Consider the following 20,366-nt stretch of genomic DNA (forward strand, 5'->3'; position numbering starts at 1 on the left):
ACCTAGATGTGATTTCCAGTGAAGTGGTTCAGCTATGCCTCACAGAAACACTGAGATACTGACACGGTTTAGACCTCTGTAAGGCTCAGCAAATGATGCCCCATCCATTCTTTTCTTCCCTCTTTATTTTCTACAGTATCCTCTGTCCACTCCTCTTCAACCCTTGCCTTGAGTCTACCAACTCAACTCTATCTCCTCCACTCCTGCTTGAACTGCTGCTCTCTTCACATGCAATGAAGTTAACACTTTCCCATTTAAGTGGGATAATTTTCCACCCTCATTGCGCTCCCATTTCTCCTTTTACCTCTCACCTATCCAAAAGATCATTTTCAAATGCTATCTGTGAGCTTTTCCTCATTTCAAGCTCTGATCAGCTCGAAATCCACCTGAAGCACTTTACTCAAAACAGCTCTCAGAAAATCGCTAATGATCTGTTTCCAACCGGAGCTCAAAGCCAATGCTCCTCTAATCCCCTTTGACACTGCTACCTGCTTGCTACGTCAAAGGGCCTTTTTCTTCGTTTCCACTACCTTGACAACTGCCTATTTACAGCAGCCAAAATATTTTAATTCTTCCTCGATGCTCCTCATGGAACACCTGCGGTCCCCAGCAGAAGAAGGGTTTTGGCAGAGGCAGTGAGGAGCCTCGGAAGGGCTCCAAACCGGGTGATTTTCCTGCTGCCTTTCCCCCAGGCCTCCCTCACGGAGACTCCGGGAAAGGACGAGGAAGCAGGGCCTGGCTGACACTAACGCCAGGAAGTCGACGGCACCGGGCGCCAGGGACCCAGCAGCCGCCGCCCTCCCGGCTCAGGGGCTGCGCGGGCGGCGGCGGCAGCAGCAGCAGCAGCAGCTCCGCCCCGCTGCGGGGCTGGCAGAGGCGGCTCCGTTAGGCGCTGTGACGCCGGCGGCGCCGGAACACCTGGAGGGGTGGTGGCGGTGCCTCCAGCTCGGCCCTGCCCTCCCGTTCGCAACGGGCAAGGTGAGTGCGGGAAGGGGGATCGCTGGACTCCGTACCGCATCCTGGCGGGGAAAACGGGCTCCGCCACCACCTGCTGCGGCCGGTGTCGGACGGCCGTGGGTGGGCGCCGCCTCCTCCGCGGACTGTATGCCCGTCTCTTGGGGGGCCGGAGGCCGTGAGGCGGTCGGGCCTGAGGCGCTGGTGCCCGTCAGGGCTCGGCGGTGGGTGTAGCCGGAGCTGGACATGTCCAGGGCTGAAATTTCCGAGGCACAAGATGGCATCTGCCCCTCTTTTTTGCCTTGCGTCCCCCCTCCCGCCGTGCGGTTATCTCGCCATGATTATTGCATTTATCCGTTTCTGCCTCCCGTACATCCTCTTTGGCGCCATGCCCGCTGGAAGCGGGGAGGTTGGAGAGGGAAACGGCCGCTTCTCCTCAGCGGTTTCCGGCTCGGCTCCGGGCTGAGGCGCAGGTTGTCCGGCTCCCGCGGGGGCCGTTCGCCAGGGCGCGGCCCTCGTCTGTACCAGAGGGCTTCGAGCCGGCCAATGAGAGGAGCGGCAGGGTGCCTGTGATAATGTCGTGTCACTTACCAACGCAGGCATCGAGGCGTTAGGAGCTGATGGGAATGGGTGTTAAAAAACCCCAAACTTCACGTTTAAAGGTTATATTTGTTGAAATGGTTGATTTTAGTAATTGGATTTGTTCTGCATTAGTCCACCTGGTACATGAATGTTGTTTACTTCCTGTAGTCGTTTAGAAGAAGAAATACCAAAAATTACTTGGCGCATCAGGCCGGTTTTTAGTAACAGAAAAGGATGAAGGGCACTGTGTTCTCCTAATTATCGGTATCACTGTGTGTATGCTCAGCACCAAATGTAAATAAGTCTCTTGTTCCATGCTGTTTTACTTAGTACTGATAGCTTCAAGGTCCTGCATGGACCCTCTAAAAATAGTAATTTAAGTTTACTTTAGTTCAAATGTGTAAATGTGAAACTGAATCGGGTAATCTTGAGGGTACATCCTTTAACCTTCTACCCTGAAGTTACATTGTATAGGTATTTTGGAAGCTTGGCATTAAGTTGTTCTTTTGTTTTGTTGTTTGTAATATTTTGTCCCTGCCTGCAAGCCTTGCTTTAAACCAAGGTGACCTTTTATTTCCAGGAAGCACCTGTTTGTTGGTTTTATGTTTGTTTGTTTGTTTGTTTGTGTTTTTTCTTTGTGTTTTTTTTTTTTGTTTGCATTTTTTTGTGTTTGTTTTATTTGCTTGTTTCCCCCTGTTTCTTTCTGTTATCTTCTTTCTTTCTGTTTCTGGATGGATGTTATTTAATTTGGGTCAGAAAGCAGCTGTGGCTCTTGTTCCAGAGCAGACTTCTTGGAAATAAACTGGTCTCATGTTTTGCTCTAGCAAGGCTGTTGTTGCAAGGGAAAAACTGAACTGTGTTTGATCACTTTTCAGAATTGTTGGGCAGAGAAAAATGGAGTGCTGGGTTTTGGAGTCTTCAGTGCTGTCTGCATTTGATTGTGGTCTTTCATCTGTTTTTTCTGGCAATCCATTCTTTTCCCCCTTTGTCTATCCAGGCTTCCTGAGGAGTGAGTGGAAGTGCCACTTGACAGTGCTATCTACCTGGCACTGGTCTAGGAGTTGCAGTTCTTAGTGGTACTTAGCATGAAGTCCAGGAGCACCTCATTTAGACGTTTTATTTTCTTTTTATACTGCTGTTTGAATAAGGTAGCCTATTGGTTTACACTGAGTAACTTAATAATTTAAGATGTATGTTAATAGCACTAAAGAAGGAATTTAGCATGAAGCCACAGAGATCATCCTTTGAGTAGTAAACTGCCATAACTGGTAAAACCAGTCACATTTTTCCCACGCCAAGCTCTACTGGAAGATGATGTGGCACTTAAATGCTGCCAAACCTTGGTCTGAGTTTATAAAGTTGTTTTTACTGTCACAGCTTCATAGGTGAAGCATTGTTATCTCCAGAAAGTTCAAACCCTCTACTCAAAAAGAGTTAGATGTTGGTATTCTTCTGGAATAGAATTTGCCTTCTTCTTAACTGTGAAAGAATTAAGTGCCTTTTGTATGTCAATTTCTTCCATTGTGTTTATGGGAACTGAGATTCAAAATGCAGGTTACTGAACATTTGCAGGTTCAAGAAGACCAGTTATGACTGAATGAAGGGAAATATTTCTTTTACCGTTTTTCATTCCCTTTTTCTCTCTCCCCTCCTCCCCTGCCCTGATTATATTATTGGGGTGTGGAGGCAAAGTAGAATTTCTGTTGAACCCTACCACAGGGTCTTCTCCCCCTTAGTAGAGTTTCAAACCCACCCATCTTGCCAGTTCTCTGTAATCTATGCTCTCTACAGGGCTGCTAAATTGTTCTGATGAATTCCCAAGTAACCTTTTTCTGGAAGAAATGAATAATAACAGCTCTTTTCACTCTTCAACTAGTGTTGAAAGCTGTTGGTATGAGTTGGCAGAAAAAAATGTGCTAACGTCTCAGCTAAACTAGAAGTCGAGAAATGTCCTCAAATTCTCTTTTAAGACTTTTTGAAAAATCTTCTCCAACAGTGTTGCTCTGAAGGAGTTGATTCTTGATTTTTTGAGCTTCTCAAGCATAAAATCACTCTAAATACAAAATTATGCCACGTGATGCAGAAGCATTAAAAATACAAAAGCCTGGAGAGTGAAGAATGTTAAGTAAAGAACCAGGCAATCAAGAACAATAGAAACAGATGACCTTTTAGGAGTTGCTAGTAGTAATAGCATCAGAGTAGTTTTTTCCTGTGGCTATAGTTAACCATGGCAAACCCAGGGGCATTTTGACCAGTTACACAATTGTTTATGTCAGCCTTGGGATCTGTCTGTTCTGGGCCACTGAAACAGTACTCTGGTCCATCTTGCATCGCTTCATAGGGATCACTGCTGCTCTAGAGACAGTCAGCTGGTGTGCCAGGATCTGACAACAGTAATGCAACAGTTGAGTGGCCTATGCAGCTATCAAGAATATACAGTGTGCATTGATCGTGGTGTTTACTCAAAGGGCGGTGAAAGAACATCACCCTATATTGTTGTTGCTGGGTATGCTAAAACTGTTTTATTAATCTGATCTCTTATCTATGGATATAAAATGATCTCCCGAGGGAATCTAGTGAAAATTATTTTCCTCTCTTCCTTCCCCCTGCATTGTCCCCCTCAGGGTATAATGGCATTGCTTCCCAGCTACTGCATGGATAAAAAGGGAGGAGGGAGGCAGAAACTTGAGAGTGTTGACTGTGTCAGCAGATAGGGTGTCTAAATAAGAGAGACATTAGTTCGAACTTCTAAAACCGTATTTGTTCATACATGTGAAAAGAATTTCATGATTCTTTTTCATACATCCACTGCTTTTCTCACAGGTTCTACAAATGGAAGGATTCCTAAGATTAAGACTCTAGACTGATTACAGGTAGAATGTGTCACAAAGCCCATTTTCATATTGTCTTTTATAACTTATGCACAGCAGGTGTTCCATATGGCATTTTCTTTAGTAGTTTTCAGCTACTAAGTTTAAAAATACTGTTTTTTAAACTAAGAGAACAAATGTGTGTTACAAAACAATTTGGTAGTCATTTCAGAGATATGAAACAAGTCTGCATATAGAATGAGATTAAATGCTGGATTGCATATATCCCCAGCATTGCTCATTTGTAGAGTGAGGTTGGACCTGCCACTCAACGACTTCTTGTTCAATAAAAGTCACACAGTACTCTACGATACTTACCTGGTTCTTTCCAAAGGACATTCACTTAGTGTTCTTCACAAACATGAGAGGAATACTAGGCGTCAAGTAAAAGATGCTATGTGAGGGCAAAAACTGATACTGTGTGCTGTTTGTATATTATTTCACAATAATCAGCTGAAAAATCAGTATAACCTGAAAAAGGAATTTAAAAATAATTTTATGTATAATTCAATATCTGTGTCTTTATGTAAATGATGAAGCACATGCAAATTAACTTACCTAAAAAAGGCTATTGTTTGCTCATCAATCTTCTAACTATGAGCCTACCAGCATTTCTTTGAAATATTTTGTTCTGAGAATACATGTACTGTGTAGTGACTGCATGTGCCATTCTTATCAGAGGTTTTGTGATAAACCGCTGGGTTTAGGAATTTGTTATTCAACTTTTCTAAAATCAAACAAACAAACCAACCCAGCTTCAAGTGTTATTCCAATACATGTTGTGCTCTGGGAAGGAGATCACTTATGCCTGTAAGTTTGACTTAATAGTTTTTGGAATAATATGACAGACATAGAGCACTGAATAGGCACAAAATTGGTTTTTAGAGAGGAATGTTAATGGCTGACTTGGTCTTTGCACTTTGTGGAAGCAAAACCATTTTTTTTTTAAAAATGGTGACATTGTGCCTAATTTTTGTAAGTGTGTGTGTGTTGGTTAAAACTTACCTCTAACCACTTGAGTGCTGAAAATTAGTGCAGTTCAGATTAAGTTCTAGGTATAAGTGAGCAATAAATTTCCAATATACAAATTTTCTGTTTATCTGCTACTGTCTTCTATTAACTTGTACGTATCAGAGCTGGGAATAGAAATAAAAGACTAAATGACAGCATAAGAAACGGGGCCCTGGATATCATTCTCTGTTTAGACTACACCAGGAAATTAAGCAGAACTATTTCCTGTGTTAATTGTGTATTCTGAAACATTAGAAGAATGATAATTGTTTTTGGAATGAAGTAACTTAACAGTACTCTCTGCAGTAGCTCTTCGTCATCTGCCCTGCAAAGAGAGTATGAGGGGTCAGTGTAAAATTCAGTGAAAGACGGTTCATTGTATACTTAATGTCAGTAGCAGTAGTAGTGATTTTGTTGGATACACTGTTTGCAGACAGGTTTCCAGGTAGCACTGTAAAATGACAAAAGAAGATCCAAAACATCCAGATTTTTTTCATACCTTGTTCATGGTTTCTAATGGTTCAAGTCTTTACTCACACAGCCATAGTCATTTAAGATACCTGCTTGTATTACTGTGGTTTGTTAACACAATTTACTAGCTTGAAAAAGAAGGGAAAAGGAATGTTAGATTGGCTCAAATTACCTCCTTGGAAAACAAAGTCCAATTTCTCTGACACTTCTGTTGTTTTTGAGTACATGGTTGGGGTTTTTCTGCATGTTGAATTTAGGTTTTAATTATTTTTCTTTTATCCTTTGAATGATCAAGACAAATGAGTAAGTGGAATGGAACAAATTATTTTTTTTCTGGGATATCTCTTAAACCTTGATAGAGGGGAGATGGAAATGGAATAAATTGTATATAGAAATATTAGTTCCAGAAGTGCTTGCAGTGAAAGAAAAAATTGGTTCCAGTGAGCTTACAGATGTGTCTGTGTCCCAAGCACAATGTGTTACTGAGTGTGCTGCTGAATCTTTTTTCCCCAGTAATTCAACAGACCACCTTGAAATCCCAGTTCTAAGAGGAGTAGAGAAGTGCTCTTACTGCATCATTTAGCCATCCAGTTCAGGTGCTTCATGCAGAAACTGTAATTTCTGTGTGCTCAGTGTTGAGGCTGTGGTTTAGGGGCTCAGACTTGCTCTTTGGAGGTTCTATTCACTGTCTGTACAGGGGCTTATTATTGAGAGACTTACATGGAAATTTAGGCATCACAGTAGATAACTGGGGGTCAAACAGCATAATTTGTTTCCTCCTCAGCACCTACCAGGTGTATGAATATAGCAGGAGTTCCTCTCTGTATAACAGATGCTGTTTTGCTCTATGCTGGTTTTAAGAACATGTGAAGCTATTTCTAGATGTCAGCTCCTGAAATAGGTTGAAAGAGTGATTCTGTTGATACAACCCCTTTTATAAGATTGTGGTATTTCTTCTTCTGAGTAATTGTGGATAATCTGTAACATATATGCTTCTGAGGATAAGTAGCAAAGCTATGAATTTGTTTGAGACAAAGAAACAGACCAAAAGTAGAAGGAAGTTCTGCACAGCACTTGCTGACTAATTCTGCAAACTTTTGGAATTAATGAAAAATTGAATTGCATCAGTGAGGAGGCTAACTAAATGAAAATCCTGGATTTAAAGCTCAGTGTTGGGATTAGAACATCAAGGATGAACCTCAAGAGCTTTAGAGGAAAAATTAAATCTCATCATTTTTCTTACTGATAAACATTAGCTTACTGATATAACTTAAATTTTAGCTGAATTACAGTAGTTGCTGTTCATGATTAATAGTAGGAATACTTGCAAATCTATATACAATCTTGATGTTGAACGCCTATATAGGCCCAGACTTCGCTCTTTCTGCTTTCTCAATATGCATAATTCAGATCAATAGGCTGCACTATTCACTTTTGTTTGGGAAAAGCAAAGTAGAACACAATTTGAAGATCCTGGTCTGTGTGTTTGTAGACAGACCAGAGAAAATATAACTCTGCCCTGCCTAATCGTCATCTTGCAGTGAGACTGCTTCTTGTTCTGGAGGGCCATTTACTAGATTCAGTTTGATCACAGCTTCCCGTGAGCAGAGTGGGGGAGATAGGTTGTCAATCAATAGCTATTGAAGGCACAGATGGCATTGATTCCCTCACCTAAGCACATTTTCTTCCCTTCAGAGTATTTTACATAAATTAAGCTATCACTTTTAACTTCTACAGATAGAACTGCTTAAAATTCTTCTTATTTTTTGTATTTGGTACCACTGTACTATTACTGCATTCATTGTTTCTTGGAAGATCAGTCATTTTAATAAAACTGTTATATTAAGTAAAACAGCTGCAATACATGATTCTGCCATATTTGAAGTTATAAGTTGCAGGGGTTTAGGGTGCAGAGAGTGTGGGGTTTGAAGAACCAGAGAACATATTAGCTGCTTTGAAAGGACAGTAAACTGGGAGTGCAGTGCTACCAGTTAAAGTGTGGACTGTATTTCACATTACTTTCACATAGAAGTTGCTGAATTGGACTCTGCCTCTCGTTCTGTTCCCTTGTCTTGTTTCTGGATACATCTCAAAAGAACATGTTGTTCAATACTGCCTCCCTACATAACTATCTAGGTCATCTTGGGTTGTTAAACTTGATCTGTAGATCAGCATTTATAACATTTTTGCAAATATTTCAGTTCATCTCTTGGTTCTGAGAAGTTGTGATTAGATCAACACTTTTCAGATACAGTCTTCACAGTTGAATTGATTCCTGTTTGCTGTCTCTGCTTCCTACTTTCTTCTGTAAGATCTGTTAGCTAAGGTAAGAGCACAGAAGAGCAGTGTAACCAATGCTCAGTCAAGGAGAGGTATTTGAATTAGGATCTGAGCTTCAGATCTTAAGATATGAATTTCACCTCACTAGATGATACTTCTTACATTTACACTTATTGGAAAAGAAAAAGTATCTGCATGAGATTGAGAATATGCAGTTCTGTATATTCAATTTAGCTGCTGGAGAGAAGGCGTTCATACCATGTTATAAATAATCTTCAGATACCATTTGTATAAAGTTGTTCAGATTTGGGAAACTTGACAACTTACGATGCAAAAGTATAATATAATGAAGCTAAAAAAGAGAAGCGAGAAGCAAGCATGTACAAATGTTGTACAGAACATGAGCTGGAAGGTAAGCCTAGGGTATGCTGGAGTTTAAATCACTCAAAACACAATGAAAGCATTTTTCTGTTGGCACAACAGAATGTAGATGGTGTACTCAAATGGTCTTGGAGACTATAAAGAGTCAGAGGATTTTCCATAGAAATAGAAATGCTACTTGCTAATGAGAGCATCCTCCATCAAGTTTCATTCCAGCATCATGGCTAATAAAATATCTTAATAGGGACATAAGGTGATGCACTATGCCAGAAATTTGTTCTGTGTTCATTCCAGCTATTTTGTCTTCTGGTGGAAATAATTTGTGAGTAAATAGCCTTACAACCCAGATAAGCTCTGCCACAGATGCAGAGCTGCCATAGTTGGTTGTTTGCAGGACCATCGTGGTTCCAGCCCATTGTGTTAGTTGTGACAGAGCACTGCCTGGATGCAGCTGTATGGCTTCTGAAGCCAGGCTGAATCTAGAAACAGTTGGTCTGTACTTCACAGTGTCCAGGCTGATGGGCTGTGCTGGTCCCCTCTGGAGTCAGTCTGCAAACAGGGATGTTTGTGGGACATGATGGCTTCCTGGTAGCTCCTCAGAGGGCCTGTTGGGGATTTTCAAGGTTTCAGCAGGGGTTGTGAACCCAGCTGGTTCTGTGTGGGATGGATGCATCACTGTGATCCCTTGAGTTCTGGGCAGACTTGTTATGAATAGGACCAGCTCAGATTTAATGCTGAAACTGAGATAGTATCTGCCTGCCTCAAAAAACCCTGGGAAGTACTTGCAAAATCACTGAAGCCCTGTGTGGACTTCTTCAGGATGCCTCAGATGCAGCACTGTGCAGCAGTAAATGTGGATTTGTGAACAGTCAGCTATTAACAGCATGCTAGGGAAAGCAGCACTATAGAGCACCTATGTTTGCTTTCCTCCCCTATCTAGAGTATCCCTGCCTTTTGTTTACCAAGATAAAGGTGGTCTGTCATGGAGATCACAAGTGTTGTGTAATTCTTCATCATCAAAGATAATGGGAACTTTCTGATAAAAATGCTTCTGATGGGGTAGTGAATGCTATTTTTATTTTATTTTTAATTGGTGTCAGTGTATTATTATTTATCATAACTTTTTTGGGGTTTTGTGGGTTTGTTTTTTTTTTTTTTTAGTTTTAATACACTGGGAAGATAAAAAAGTCTCTTATGTCACCTCCTTCTGGCAAATTAAGCTTGTTTTATATATAAAGCTCTATGACAGTATAGGTTACTTTTGACTGCAGTTTTGGGGGAAGGTATTGTTGGACTCTACTTAGTGTCATATGCTTCCATTGTAGTCAGCTTTGGCAAAGAGCAACCCTCTTGTTACTTCTGTTTGGGACATTTATGTCTTTTTCTTTGAAAGCATGATAGAGTTCAAAACCTAAAGTAGTCAAAGGTTATGTGCTCATTCTTTGTTCTCTGCAACCTCATGGCCACCATTTCACAAACATAAGGATTCTTTGTTATGAAATGTTCCTTTTAATTCCTAGATACTTCCATGGGCTGTTTCCAGTCCCCTTTTATTAGCATCTCTCACTTTTTGTGGCTAGACTTAGACTTTGGGATTTCTTTAAAAAAAGATCTCACTGCTTTCAGCTATCCCAGATACTTTTAATAATAATCTCATTTGTTACATTGAACCAGTATATTAACTCTCTTTGCTTCCTGGGCTTGGAATAGACAGTAACAACATATGAAGTTAGAGAATTATGGCCCCGTTAAATGAGTGCAGGGACAATTCATATTGCACATGTAGCAAAATCTGAAGAATGAAAACTGTTTGTTAAGTTTCAGCTATGAATGAAGATAAACAGTATGACCAACAGGTGAAAATATTGTAGGTAATTCTTAAGAAGAAAACATCTGCACTTTTTTTTTCTTGTGTGTGTGTAGCTTCACACGCAGACACACACACACACAGTTGATGCAGTGTTATTCCTCTGCCCATTTACACTGTTCTTGTGGAAAGTCTGTGTTAAACCAGTGGCAGCAGCAAATTTGCTGCTCTCCAGTCTCATCTTGATTTACATTATACAAATTTTCACAGAATCTCTGCTGTTGACCTTTGTGTTCCTTGCTAGTTTCAGCCCCAGCATGGCTTTGGCTTTCCTAACTCCACCCATGCATACTTTTGCATTCTCCTGCATAACTTGTCTCTACCTCCATCTTCTACACACATGAGTTTTGCATTCAAATTCATTAAAATTAATCTATTCTGGCCTTCTGCCACAGGTGCTCAACTTTCTGCCCATACAAATGGGCTGTGCATGTGCTTTGAGGAAGTTGACCTCAAAGATCCCACAGTTCTGAGCTCCTCCTGAAAATCCAGTTAAGGATATGACCTATCTAGTAAGTGTGGATGTTTCTTAAAAATAAAATCCTAACATGACAAGCTAAAAGTTGATACATTTGCAGCAGAACTTTTCTACAACCATGAGAATTCTTGTGATAGCATATCAGCTACATACAGCTCCTTTATTATGTTTCTCTAATTTCATTCCTGATTTTAATGTCTACGTTAATATATACTGTTTCCATTTCAGCAGGGCTTAAGTGTGATGCTGAAACATGCATTATGAATTGGTTTACAGTGCTGCAAATATACAAGTTTATCTAACTTGAAATAAGGTCTGTGTGAATGGAAATTGTTAGGGTTACCATTGAGATCAATGGGACCTAAACCAAATACATATTTATGGTCTAAATTAACAGCTAAAGAATGGCATAACAGTAGTGCATATCTAGGTTTTCCAGCGTGTTAATCACAGAGAAAGGTGAAACTCATCTGGAATGGATGGGATCCAGGAACATCGATGGGAATCATAGGTGAACACTGCAAACCTTATCAAAAGTCATCTGGTTCGTTTTTGAGCAATCACAGTTCTGTTTTCCCAATGCTAGTGCTTACTAAGCTGTCTTTGTACAAACTGAATTCTCATTTAAGACCAAAATCTACCTCTGTATTGGAAATAAAATGGATGCAGGGACTGAGCTGCTGCTCGTTCCCGCTGTTTAATTGCTGCAGTCTTCCTGGCATAGTTTTTATCTGTATCACCTAGAACTTTATAGGGCCCTTCTCTCTCCTGGCATGTTTTGGGGGATACTACATGCCAGGAGCCATTCCCAACAGGTAGTGTAGGTAAGGCTCCACTTTTGTTTCCTTCCACCCTAATCAGCCATACAGCACTATGCCAGCAGGTCATGTAGCCTCAAACACCCCAAATGCCATAATGCCTCACAGCAGGAAGGATTGCATACCCTTATTTTCATACCATGAAAACACTGGCCTAATAGCTCTCATACAGTCCTCATTTTGAAGTAAAAAAAAAAACTCTACAAATATTATATTAAAGGTGTAGGGGTGTTATATAGAACTCAGTGGAATATAACTAAGAAGATCCCAGAATCAAAATATAAGGTCAAACTTTTTTTTAGGGACATTGGCTTCCAGGAGGGACAGGTGGACACATACAATGTGTGAGGTTAGTGCCTTAGGCCTGTTCCCCATGATGGTCATTTACACTTTGTTTCACATAATGCGTGTGTTTTTCCATCTAGGCTGTTCCTTGCTTCCTGTCAAACCAAGCGTGCTGCTGACTGAGTCATGGCTGTGTATACAAGCTAAATCCTGTCTTCTTATCTCACTTGCACTCAGCCACAGTTGACTTAAGGAGGACCAGTATTAAACCAGTGAAGTCAAGCAGAATGGTGGTAGAAAAACAGAGTTAATGTTGCCTGTGCCTTATGGTTTTAGAAACTACAGCAAAGCCATGACTGATGCTGTCCATTCTGTGTATTGCCTGACTCAGTGGTGCTATAATGCAATCGACAAACTGAAACAGTTCTTTCTTCCTCTTTTGTTGTGTAGCTCTTGGCCTTTAAGTTCTGCTCTGAAGGCAGTTACCAGTTTTCTTGTGGTTTCTCTGGCAGTTCTTACGAGCACTTCACAAATCCCAGTTCAGGAAGATTTTCTGCTCTGATATAATCGTGCAGAATCTCGTGGAACTTTGCCAGGAAGTTTCACAGGTGCCGACAGCAAAGAGATTAGAATCAGAAATCTTCGCCTCCATTTGCCTCCAAGTGGAAGTGCATGTGCTCAGTTGCAGGAAGCCCTCTGGTGGTTCACGTTCCTTTGTTTCTGTTCGTGCAATCTGTTCCAGACCCTTTGCCACTCCATTGCTAACCACGCTGTCTGCAAGCAGCACCATGCTAGATGCTTCCAGTGTCACATTTCCCTGTTGCAGCCCCTTTTCCCTCTCATCCAGATGAGTGCCCAAGTTCCGTTTCAGCACCGTTACCTTCGTAGCTACTTTTTCCATTCCTACTTTCTCAATCAGCTTCACATCTTAGTTCAGCATGTTGGTGTGTTCATACTGTGCCTTGTCTTATCAAAGGCCATTTCTCAGCAGCACCATCTGACCAGCTTCTTTTTGGTATCAGCTACGATCATGCTGCAGTGCTTCCATTTCCGTGCTGGCTGTATGCTGGAGAATAGAGTTCTCTCTGAAAGCAGCAGAGGAAAAGCCAGTTGCTCATTGTTTATAAGGAATGTCTGGCTCCACTTACAAATTTGGCCTGGAAGGAGTATGTACAGTTACTGTTGGGAAGTGATGTGCGTGCCATCTAGTCAGCTCAAAGTATAGTGGGAGACTTGAGTATCCAAGCTTGGAGATATTAACTTCTAAAATCTGAAGTCCAAATGCATACAAGTGCATACATCCTTCAGGAACTGTGGTGTCCCTCATTGAAAAAATACCTGGTGGTTAAATTTTGCATCCTTGCCTCAAGATGTGGTATAGCTAGTGTTTTCAAAACATAGATCAGTGGGACATGGGTGAAAAAAGTAGCTGAACTTTTTTTTTGTGGCTAAAACATTGGGAAAAAAACTTGACTGAGAAAGATGCCTTGCCTCATCAAAAAAATCACTGAATTTATGCCAGGTAAATTGGAAAATTTGCTAACATAATAATTGGCAACACCCATGACACCACTTAAATGTGTTTGTCATGGATTTAAGTGAGAATTCTGTGTTACGTGAAGAAGGCTACAGATTGAAGTTTTCTGTTGTAACATGGGAAACACAATGCTACAACACTGTCATTTTCTACATAAAAAGGTAAGGACCTTCTAGTGCCTAACTTGAACATTACATTTTAAAGATGTTTGTATTAATTGATAATTTCTTATTTTATTTAAGTGTCTGAAGAAAACAAGGAACATGGAAGGTCATAAGTAGTAAGTACCTTGGTCATTTTTTTTCTTACTCTAAAGAGCTAATGGTGTTTGACACGCTGATTTGTCACAGCCTGAGTTTATCTCACGCAATATTCTGGCACTTAGTATTTATGTGAAGTCATTGGTAGACATTCTGTTTAAAAAGAATAAAAATAAAAGATGAAAGACTGCCAAAGAATGGAAAAACAAGTGAATTGAGTAGATAGAAAAATAACACATTACAGATTTCCTGTTTAATAGAAAGAACTGTATGAACTGTCGTATTTCAAGAGGTTTATCCATGGTTGTCAACTTTACAATAAAATACATCCTTCTTTTAGTTTCATGTTCTGATTGTTCAACAAAACCTAAATATATCCATGATTGCTTGACACAAAATCCATTTTAAAAAGTATTGACAAGTATCTACCAGTAAAAATTGCTGTCAAATACTTCAGTAATGGGATTATAAATCTTTTACAGTCTTAAGTATAAGAAGGAGCCATTAAATTCTCCAAATGAAATTAGAAGCTTAATTTGTGTATGTTTGCAAAAGATTACTGTGGATTGGAACTAGATGATATTTAAGATCTGTTCCAACCCAAACCATGCTACAATTATATTCCTCTTATTCCTTCAATTGGTTTATCACTCTCTAATTGAGGAATTTATTAATGCCAGCATTGTTAATTGGGGGGGGATGTCATTTTAATAACTCATTTTTACTCCTTGCACTATGCTGCCAGAATTTCTAGTGACCCCAAGTGAGGTAGATATTGAGGCTGTTTGACATCAGATGAATTACAGTGTTTTCTTCGGTTGACCACTGAACTATTGGTTATCTGTACAGCTGTAGCAAAAGTTAAAGCACACAACTATCCAGGCAGCTGAGGTCCTTACACTAGCTTGTGAGCAGTTTGATTTTTATTTTTTATTATTATTATTAAAGTAATGCTATTTTTATTAAACTTTCACATTCTATTCTCATATAATCCAGGAGGATCTTCTTGTAGAGGTTGTAGATTTTGTTAAGTTACAGTATATGTCGGGTCAATATAGGCTTCACCTGACTTGATAGGCTGTCTGTTGTCAGAGCAGTTAAGAGTTTGTCTGTGTACAATTTCATATGAAATATGGTATGGTTTGCATGTGTTGTTTATTTTGTTCTGTAGCACCAAAATGTCATTTAATTTTAATTAAATTAATAAATAAAACTTTTGAAACTAATGTTTGGGTAGAATTAAATAGGTAAATATCTTTGCTTTCAAAGTTTGGGGAAAAAGCAAAGAATTGCTGCATATAAGTGTGTTTTGAATTTTGTCCTTACTCACTTCCAGTTTCATTTCTTACCACATCTTTTGTTATTAAGCCACTGTGTCCTAAAACTGATTAAAAAATAACTAAAGGAAGTAACAAATTCCTGTGAGACAAATTTCCTTTCCAGTTTAAATTGTCACTCGTAACTATATAGAGCAGATTCGCTACCCTTTTGGGGAACATGTGTACCAATGGTTTGTTTCAGAATGGCCACAGTATTCACAGCAAGCAATACACACACACACATACACATGTATATGTGTGTGTATATATATATACACACACACACACACATACCTGTGTGTCTCAGTACATATATAGAACCAATGTGCATGTTCGGTCTGAAGACCTAGTGGGGTAGTGTCCATGAGCTGTCAATGTGTTGTGAACAGTTAGTGGGCAGTATCTCGGTAATGAACTACAGTTTGTCATTCCACAGGCGAAGGGTATCTTTTCTAAAAATAAACTCAACCTCTTTTTTTTTCCTGGAATGTTTAATATAGCAAGTTTTAGCAACCATTTACTTCTGAAGAACTGAAAAATTACTGCAGCTTTTTATATGTGCATATAGGGGAAAAGGCATGTACTTTTGCGGAAGTTAATAACAGAATAACACTTCCTGAAAGAGATTTAATGGTAAAGCTATATTTTTGATTAAGTCATCTTAGAATCATAGAATAGTTAGGGTTGGAAAAGACCTCAAGGTCATCTAGTTTCACCTCCCCTGCCATAGGTAGGGACACCTCACACTAAACCATGTCACCCAAGGCTCTGTCCAGCCTGGCCTTGAGCACCACCAGGGATGGAGCATTCACAACTTCCCTGGGCAACCCATTCCAGTGCCTCACCACCCTTACAGTAAAGAACTTCCTCCTTATATCCAATATAAACTTCCCCTGTTTAAGTTTTAACCCATTACCCCTTGTCCTATCACTACAGTCCCTAATGAAGAGTCCCTCCCCAGCATCCCTATAGGCCCCCTTCAGATACTGGAAGGCTGCTATGAGGTCTTCATGCAGCCTTCTCTTCTCCGGGCTGAACAGCCCCAACTTTCTCAGCCTATCTTCATACGGGAGGTGCTCCAGTCCCCTGATCATCCTCTTGGCCCTCCTCTGGACTTGTTCCAACAGTTCCATGTCCTTTTTATGTTGAGGACACCAGAACTGCACACAATACTCCAAGTGAGGTCTCACGAGAGCAGAGTAAAGGGGCAGGATCACAGTATCACAGTATGCTAGAGATTGGAAGGGACCTCGAAAGATCATCTAGTCCAATCCCCCTGCCGGAGCAGGAACACCTAGATAATGTTACACAGGAATGTGTCCAGGTGGGTTTTGAATGTCTCCAGGGAAGGAGACTCCACAACCTCCCTGGGCAGCCTGTTCCAGTGTTCCGTCACCCTCACCGAGAAGAAGTTTCTTCTCAAGTTTAAGTGGAACTTCTTGTGTTCCAGTTTGTACCCATTACCCCTTGTCCTATCATTGTTTGCCACTGAGTAGAGCCTGGCTCCATCCTCGTGACATTCCCCCTTTATATATTTATAGACACTAATAAGGTCACCCCTCAGTCTCCTCTTCTCCAAACTATACAGACCCAGCTCCCTCAGTCTTTCCTCATAAGGGAGATGCTCCACTCCCTTAATCGTCTTTGTTGCCCTTCGCTGGACTCTCTCCAGCAGCTCCCTGTCCTTCTTGAACTGAGGGGCCCAGAACTGGACACAATATTCCAGATGGGGTCTCACCAGGGCAGAGTAGAGGGGAAGGAGGACCTCTCTCGACCTACTAACCACCGCCCTTCTAATACACCCCAGGATGCCATTGGCCTTCTTAGCCACAAAGGCACAGTGTTGGCTCATGGTCATCCTGTCGTCCACTAGGACCCCCAGGTCCCTCTCCCCTACACTGCTCTCTAACAGGTCGTTTCCCAACCTATACTGGAACCTGGGGTTGTTCCTGCCCAAAAAAACAAAAAACAAAAAACAGCTCCTCCTCCTCCTCGGCGCTCACGAACCGGTCCCACACCAGCGCCAGGCCCCACAGCCGCTCCCGCACCTCGGCGCTGGAAGCCCAAAACCCCTTCCCGGCCTCCATCGCTCCCGGTCCCAGCTCCGCTCCTGACTCCAGGCCCCGGTCCCGCTGCGGCCCAGTAGGCCGCGGTCCGGTGGCGCAGCCGGCCGCCAGCGCGGAGCATGATGGGATCACCTCCTTCGACCTGCTGGTCGCACGCCTTTTGATGCAGCCCAGGATACGGTTGGCTTTCTGGGCTGCAAGCGCACACTGAAGCCAGCTCATGTTCATTTTCTCATCGACCAACACCCCCAAGTTCTCCACAGGGCTGCTCTGAATCTCTTCTCTGCCCAACCTGTAGCTGTGCCTGGGATTGCTCTGACCCAGGTGTAGGACCTTGCACTTAGCATGGTTAAACTTCATGAGGTTGGCATCAGCCCACCTCACAAGCATGTCAAGGTCCCTCTGGATGACATTCCTTCCCTCCAGCGTATCAACCAAACCACACAGCTTGGTGTCATCGGCAAACATGCTGAGGGTGCACTCAATCCCACTCTCCATGTCAGTGATGAAGATGTTGAACAGGACCGGTCCCAACACCGATCCCTGAGGGACACCACTCATTACTGGTCTCCAGTTGGACACCAAGCCATTGACCAAAACTCTTTGTGTGCGGCCATCCAGCCAGTTCTTTATCCACCGAGTGGTCCATCCATCAAATTGATGTCCCTCCAATTTAGGGACAAGGATGTCGTGTAGGACAGTGTTGAATGCTTTGCACAAGTCCAGGTAGATGACATCAGCTGCTCTACCCCTGTCCATCAGTTCTGTAGCCCCATCATAGAAGGCCACCAAATTGGTCAGGCAGGATTTCCCCTTAGTGAAGCCATGCTGGCTGTCACCAAGCACCTTGTTGTTTTTCATGTGCCTTCGCATGCCTTCCAGGAGAATCTGATCCAAGATTTTGCCAGGCACACATCTTGGTGTGGTTTAAATATTGTGGGACAGGGAATTTGTCTTTGTAGGATTTAGATTAGATTAGATTAGATTAGATTGTGATTGTATTTAGATTACACTTTTTATTCTGCTGGTCTGCCACAGGAATTCAGAGTCATCTGTAATCCTTGAAGAACAATTGCATGTGTATGCACCCACAGCTGTCATGTAGTCATTGCCTGTATGAAAGGAGTCGTGAGTGATCTACCTTTCACATAGCATGCTCAAAAGAGATGAGTGCTCTTCTAATTCTGTATTATTCAATTGTAAAAAAGGGAGGGCAAGAAGTAATCTAATTCCATTCATAAAATGAGAAACACCAACACTGCTGAATTTGCATGAGATTGCTGCCTAAGCAACTCTACTAGTTCATTGGAAACTCTCCTATTAGTTATAAAAATAAAAATTTAATTACATGGGCTATAAATCATTCCCTAATGCATTGGGAAGAATTCTTTGCAGCTGATTATTTGGCAGTACTGCTAAAATACATGTTAAATACATTCAAATTGAAAGCAGTGTGTTATTTTCTAAAGTAGGAGGGGAAAGTTAATGTACTAAGTTAATTGATTTGTTATTAATGCATAATGAAGAAATGCATGGTAGGAAGGTACATGTTTGCATGCAAATGCAATATTCTTGATGGAAATGTATTAATCTAGCATGTTAGATTTGTATTTTTAAGCATCATATTGAAGCTTTGTAATTTTGTTTCTTAATACTCTAGCAATTATCCAAGGGAATTTTATGACCAATATGCTCAAAGCCAAGAAAAATCTGTGGTCAATAAAATGCAACAAAAATACTGGAAAACAAAACAAGCCCTTATAAAAGTTACAGGAAAAAAAGAAGATGAACATGTTGTGGCTTCAGATGCAGATCTGGATGCAAAACTTGAGGTTTGTAATTTTTACATAATGTGTATTTTTTGTTAATTCTTAAAATGTTTTCATTTCCATCAAGCTTCTAATATGTGTGTGCCTAGTATATAATAGAGTATATACATTTGCATAATTGTTTTCTTGTAATATGTTTTCTAGTTTTTTACAAAATTACCTATGTAAATATAGGAAACACAGTGGATTTTGTAACACAAACCCACATCCCTCAAACTTTATTTGGAACCAAATATCTCTCTTACTTATTTTTAGGTTTTGGTCCTTTTGTTGTTAGAGGAGAGCAGGAGGTGGTCATTTCTACTTACATTAGCCATTCTTATCCTTTGCTTATATCAGTTCAAGATTTTTTTTTTAAATAGTATTCCTTAGTATATACAAGTGACATTCTTTATACAGTTATAAAATAGTGCATACAGCAGGGAAAAACATGCAGTGTGCCAAGAAGGAGCAAGGTGCATAATGTGCCCTGCTCTTTGGAGCTTTTGTGCAGACAGGTGTGTTCTGACATGACCCAAGAAGTTTCTGACAGTCTGTAAAGTGTCACCAAGAGAAGGAATCCTGCTTTGTCACAAATACAGCTCTACTGTCATTATCCTCCACCCCACTCGAAAAATAATAAAAATATTAAGGCTCTGCAAATTGAAGAGCTTGATCGTCTTTGACACAAAGCAAAAGAGAGAATGGACTTCCAAAGTGCAGTGATCAAGTTAGTGTCCAGCTAAGTTTTATCTGTATTGTTTTGTTATATAAGGAGGAAAGTTTTGCCTTACTGGTTTTCTTGCATTTTCATAGAAAATTGTTGACTTAAGATTCTCAGTTTATCCACAATTTGGCTGAAATACAAGAGGCTGGTTTACAACAAACAAATTTTTGTAGTGCTAGCTATAATAGTGATAACTTAGAACATGATGATTCTATCTATGGGCTCTTCATGATGGGTTATAAATCAAGAGCATTGATTTAAAACAAGCTGGAAGGCTGTAACGATCACATAAAAATGTACCTGAGTTCCTACCATGGTTACTGTGTTGCAGATTCATCAGAAAGGATGCTTTGTTAGTTAAGTGGGATTGGAAATGGGGAAAGTTGCATTTACCAGATACAAAACTATAAGCATGTTTTCACTTGAACAACTTCTCAAGCACAAGTAACACAGTGTAAAAGACCCGTGTAAATGTACAGCAAGTCAAACAATCCCCAAATTTAGTCAAGACTGACTTCCCACCCCCACCCACTTCCTATAGAAAATGATGCTTTATAAAATTTGATTAGAGAACTGGAGCTATGCCACTAAAATCTCAGTTTAAAACAATAACTTCCTATGTTGGAATACCAATGCAAACTTGTTCCACTAG

The 20,366-nt window shown here is 40.8% G+C and overlaps 1 protein-coding gene across 5 annotated transcripts in view; it reads left to right on the plus strand.

The window, feature by feature from the left end:
- Nucleotides 1–817: 817 nt before the first annotated feature.
- ICA1 (islet cell autoantigen 1) overlaps nucleotides 818–20,366 on the plus strand; it is a 74,072-nt gene continuing 54,523 nt past the window's right edge. For 2 of the 5 annotated variants that reach the window (XM_062605104.1, XM_062605106.1), the window contains exons 1-3: nucleotides 851–978; nucleotides 13,777–13,814; nucleotides 18,840–19,011. In XM_062605104.1, the coding sequence (XP_062461088.1) occupies nucleotides 13,798–13,814; nucleotides 18,840–19,011 (189 nt within the window). In that variant the 5' untranslated portion in view covers nucleotides 851–978; nucleotides 13,777–13,797. Of the gene's footprint in view, nucleotides 979–13,776; nucleotides 13,815–18,839; nucleotides 19,012–20,366 lie in introns of all 5 variants that reach the window. The other 3 variants (XM_062605107.1, XM_062605108.1, XM_062605105.1) reach the window with 3 other exon arrangements.

This window comes from Pezoporus occidentalis, unplaced genomic scaffold, assembly GCF_034315485.1.
Source record: "Pezoporus occidentalis ecotype Australia unplaced genomic scaffold, CSIRO_AGI_Poc_V1 ctg9, whole genome shotgun sequence".
In the NCBI taxonomy this organism is placed as follows: domain Eukaryota; kingdom Metazoa; phylum Chordata; class Aves; order Psittaciformes; family Psittacidae; genus Pezoporus; species Pezoporus occidentalis.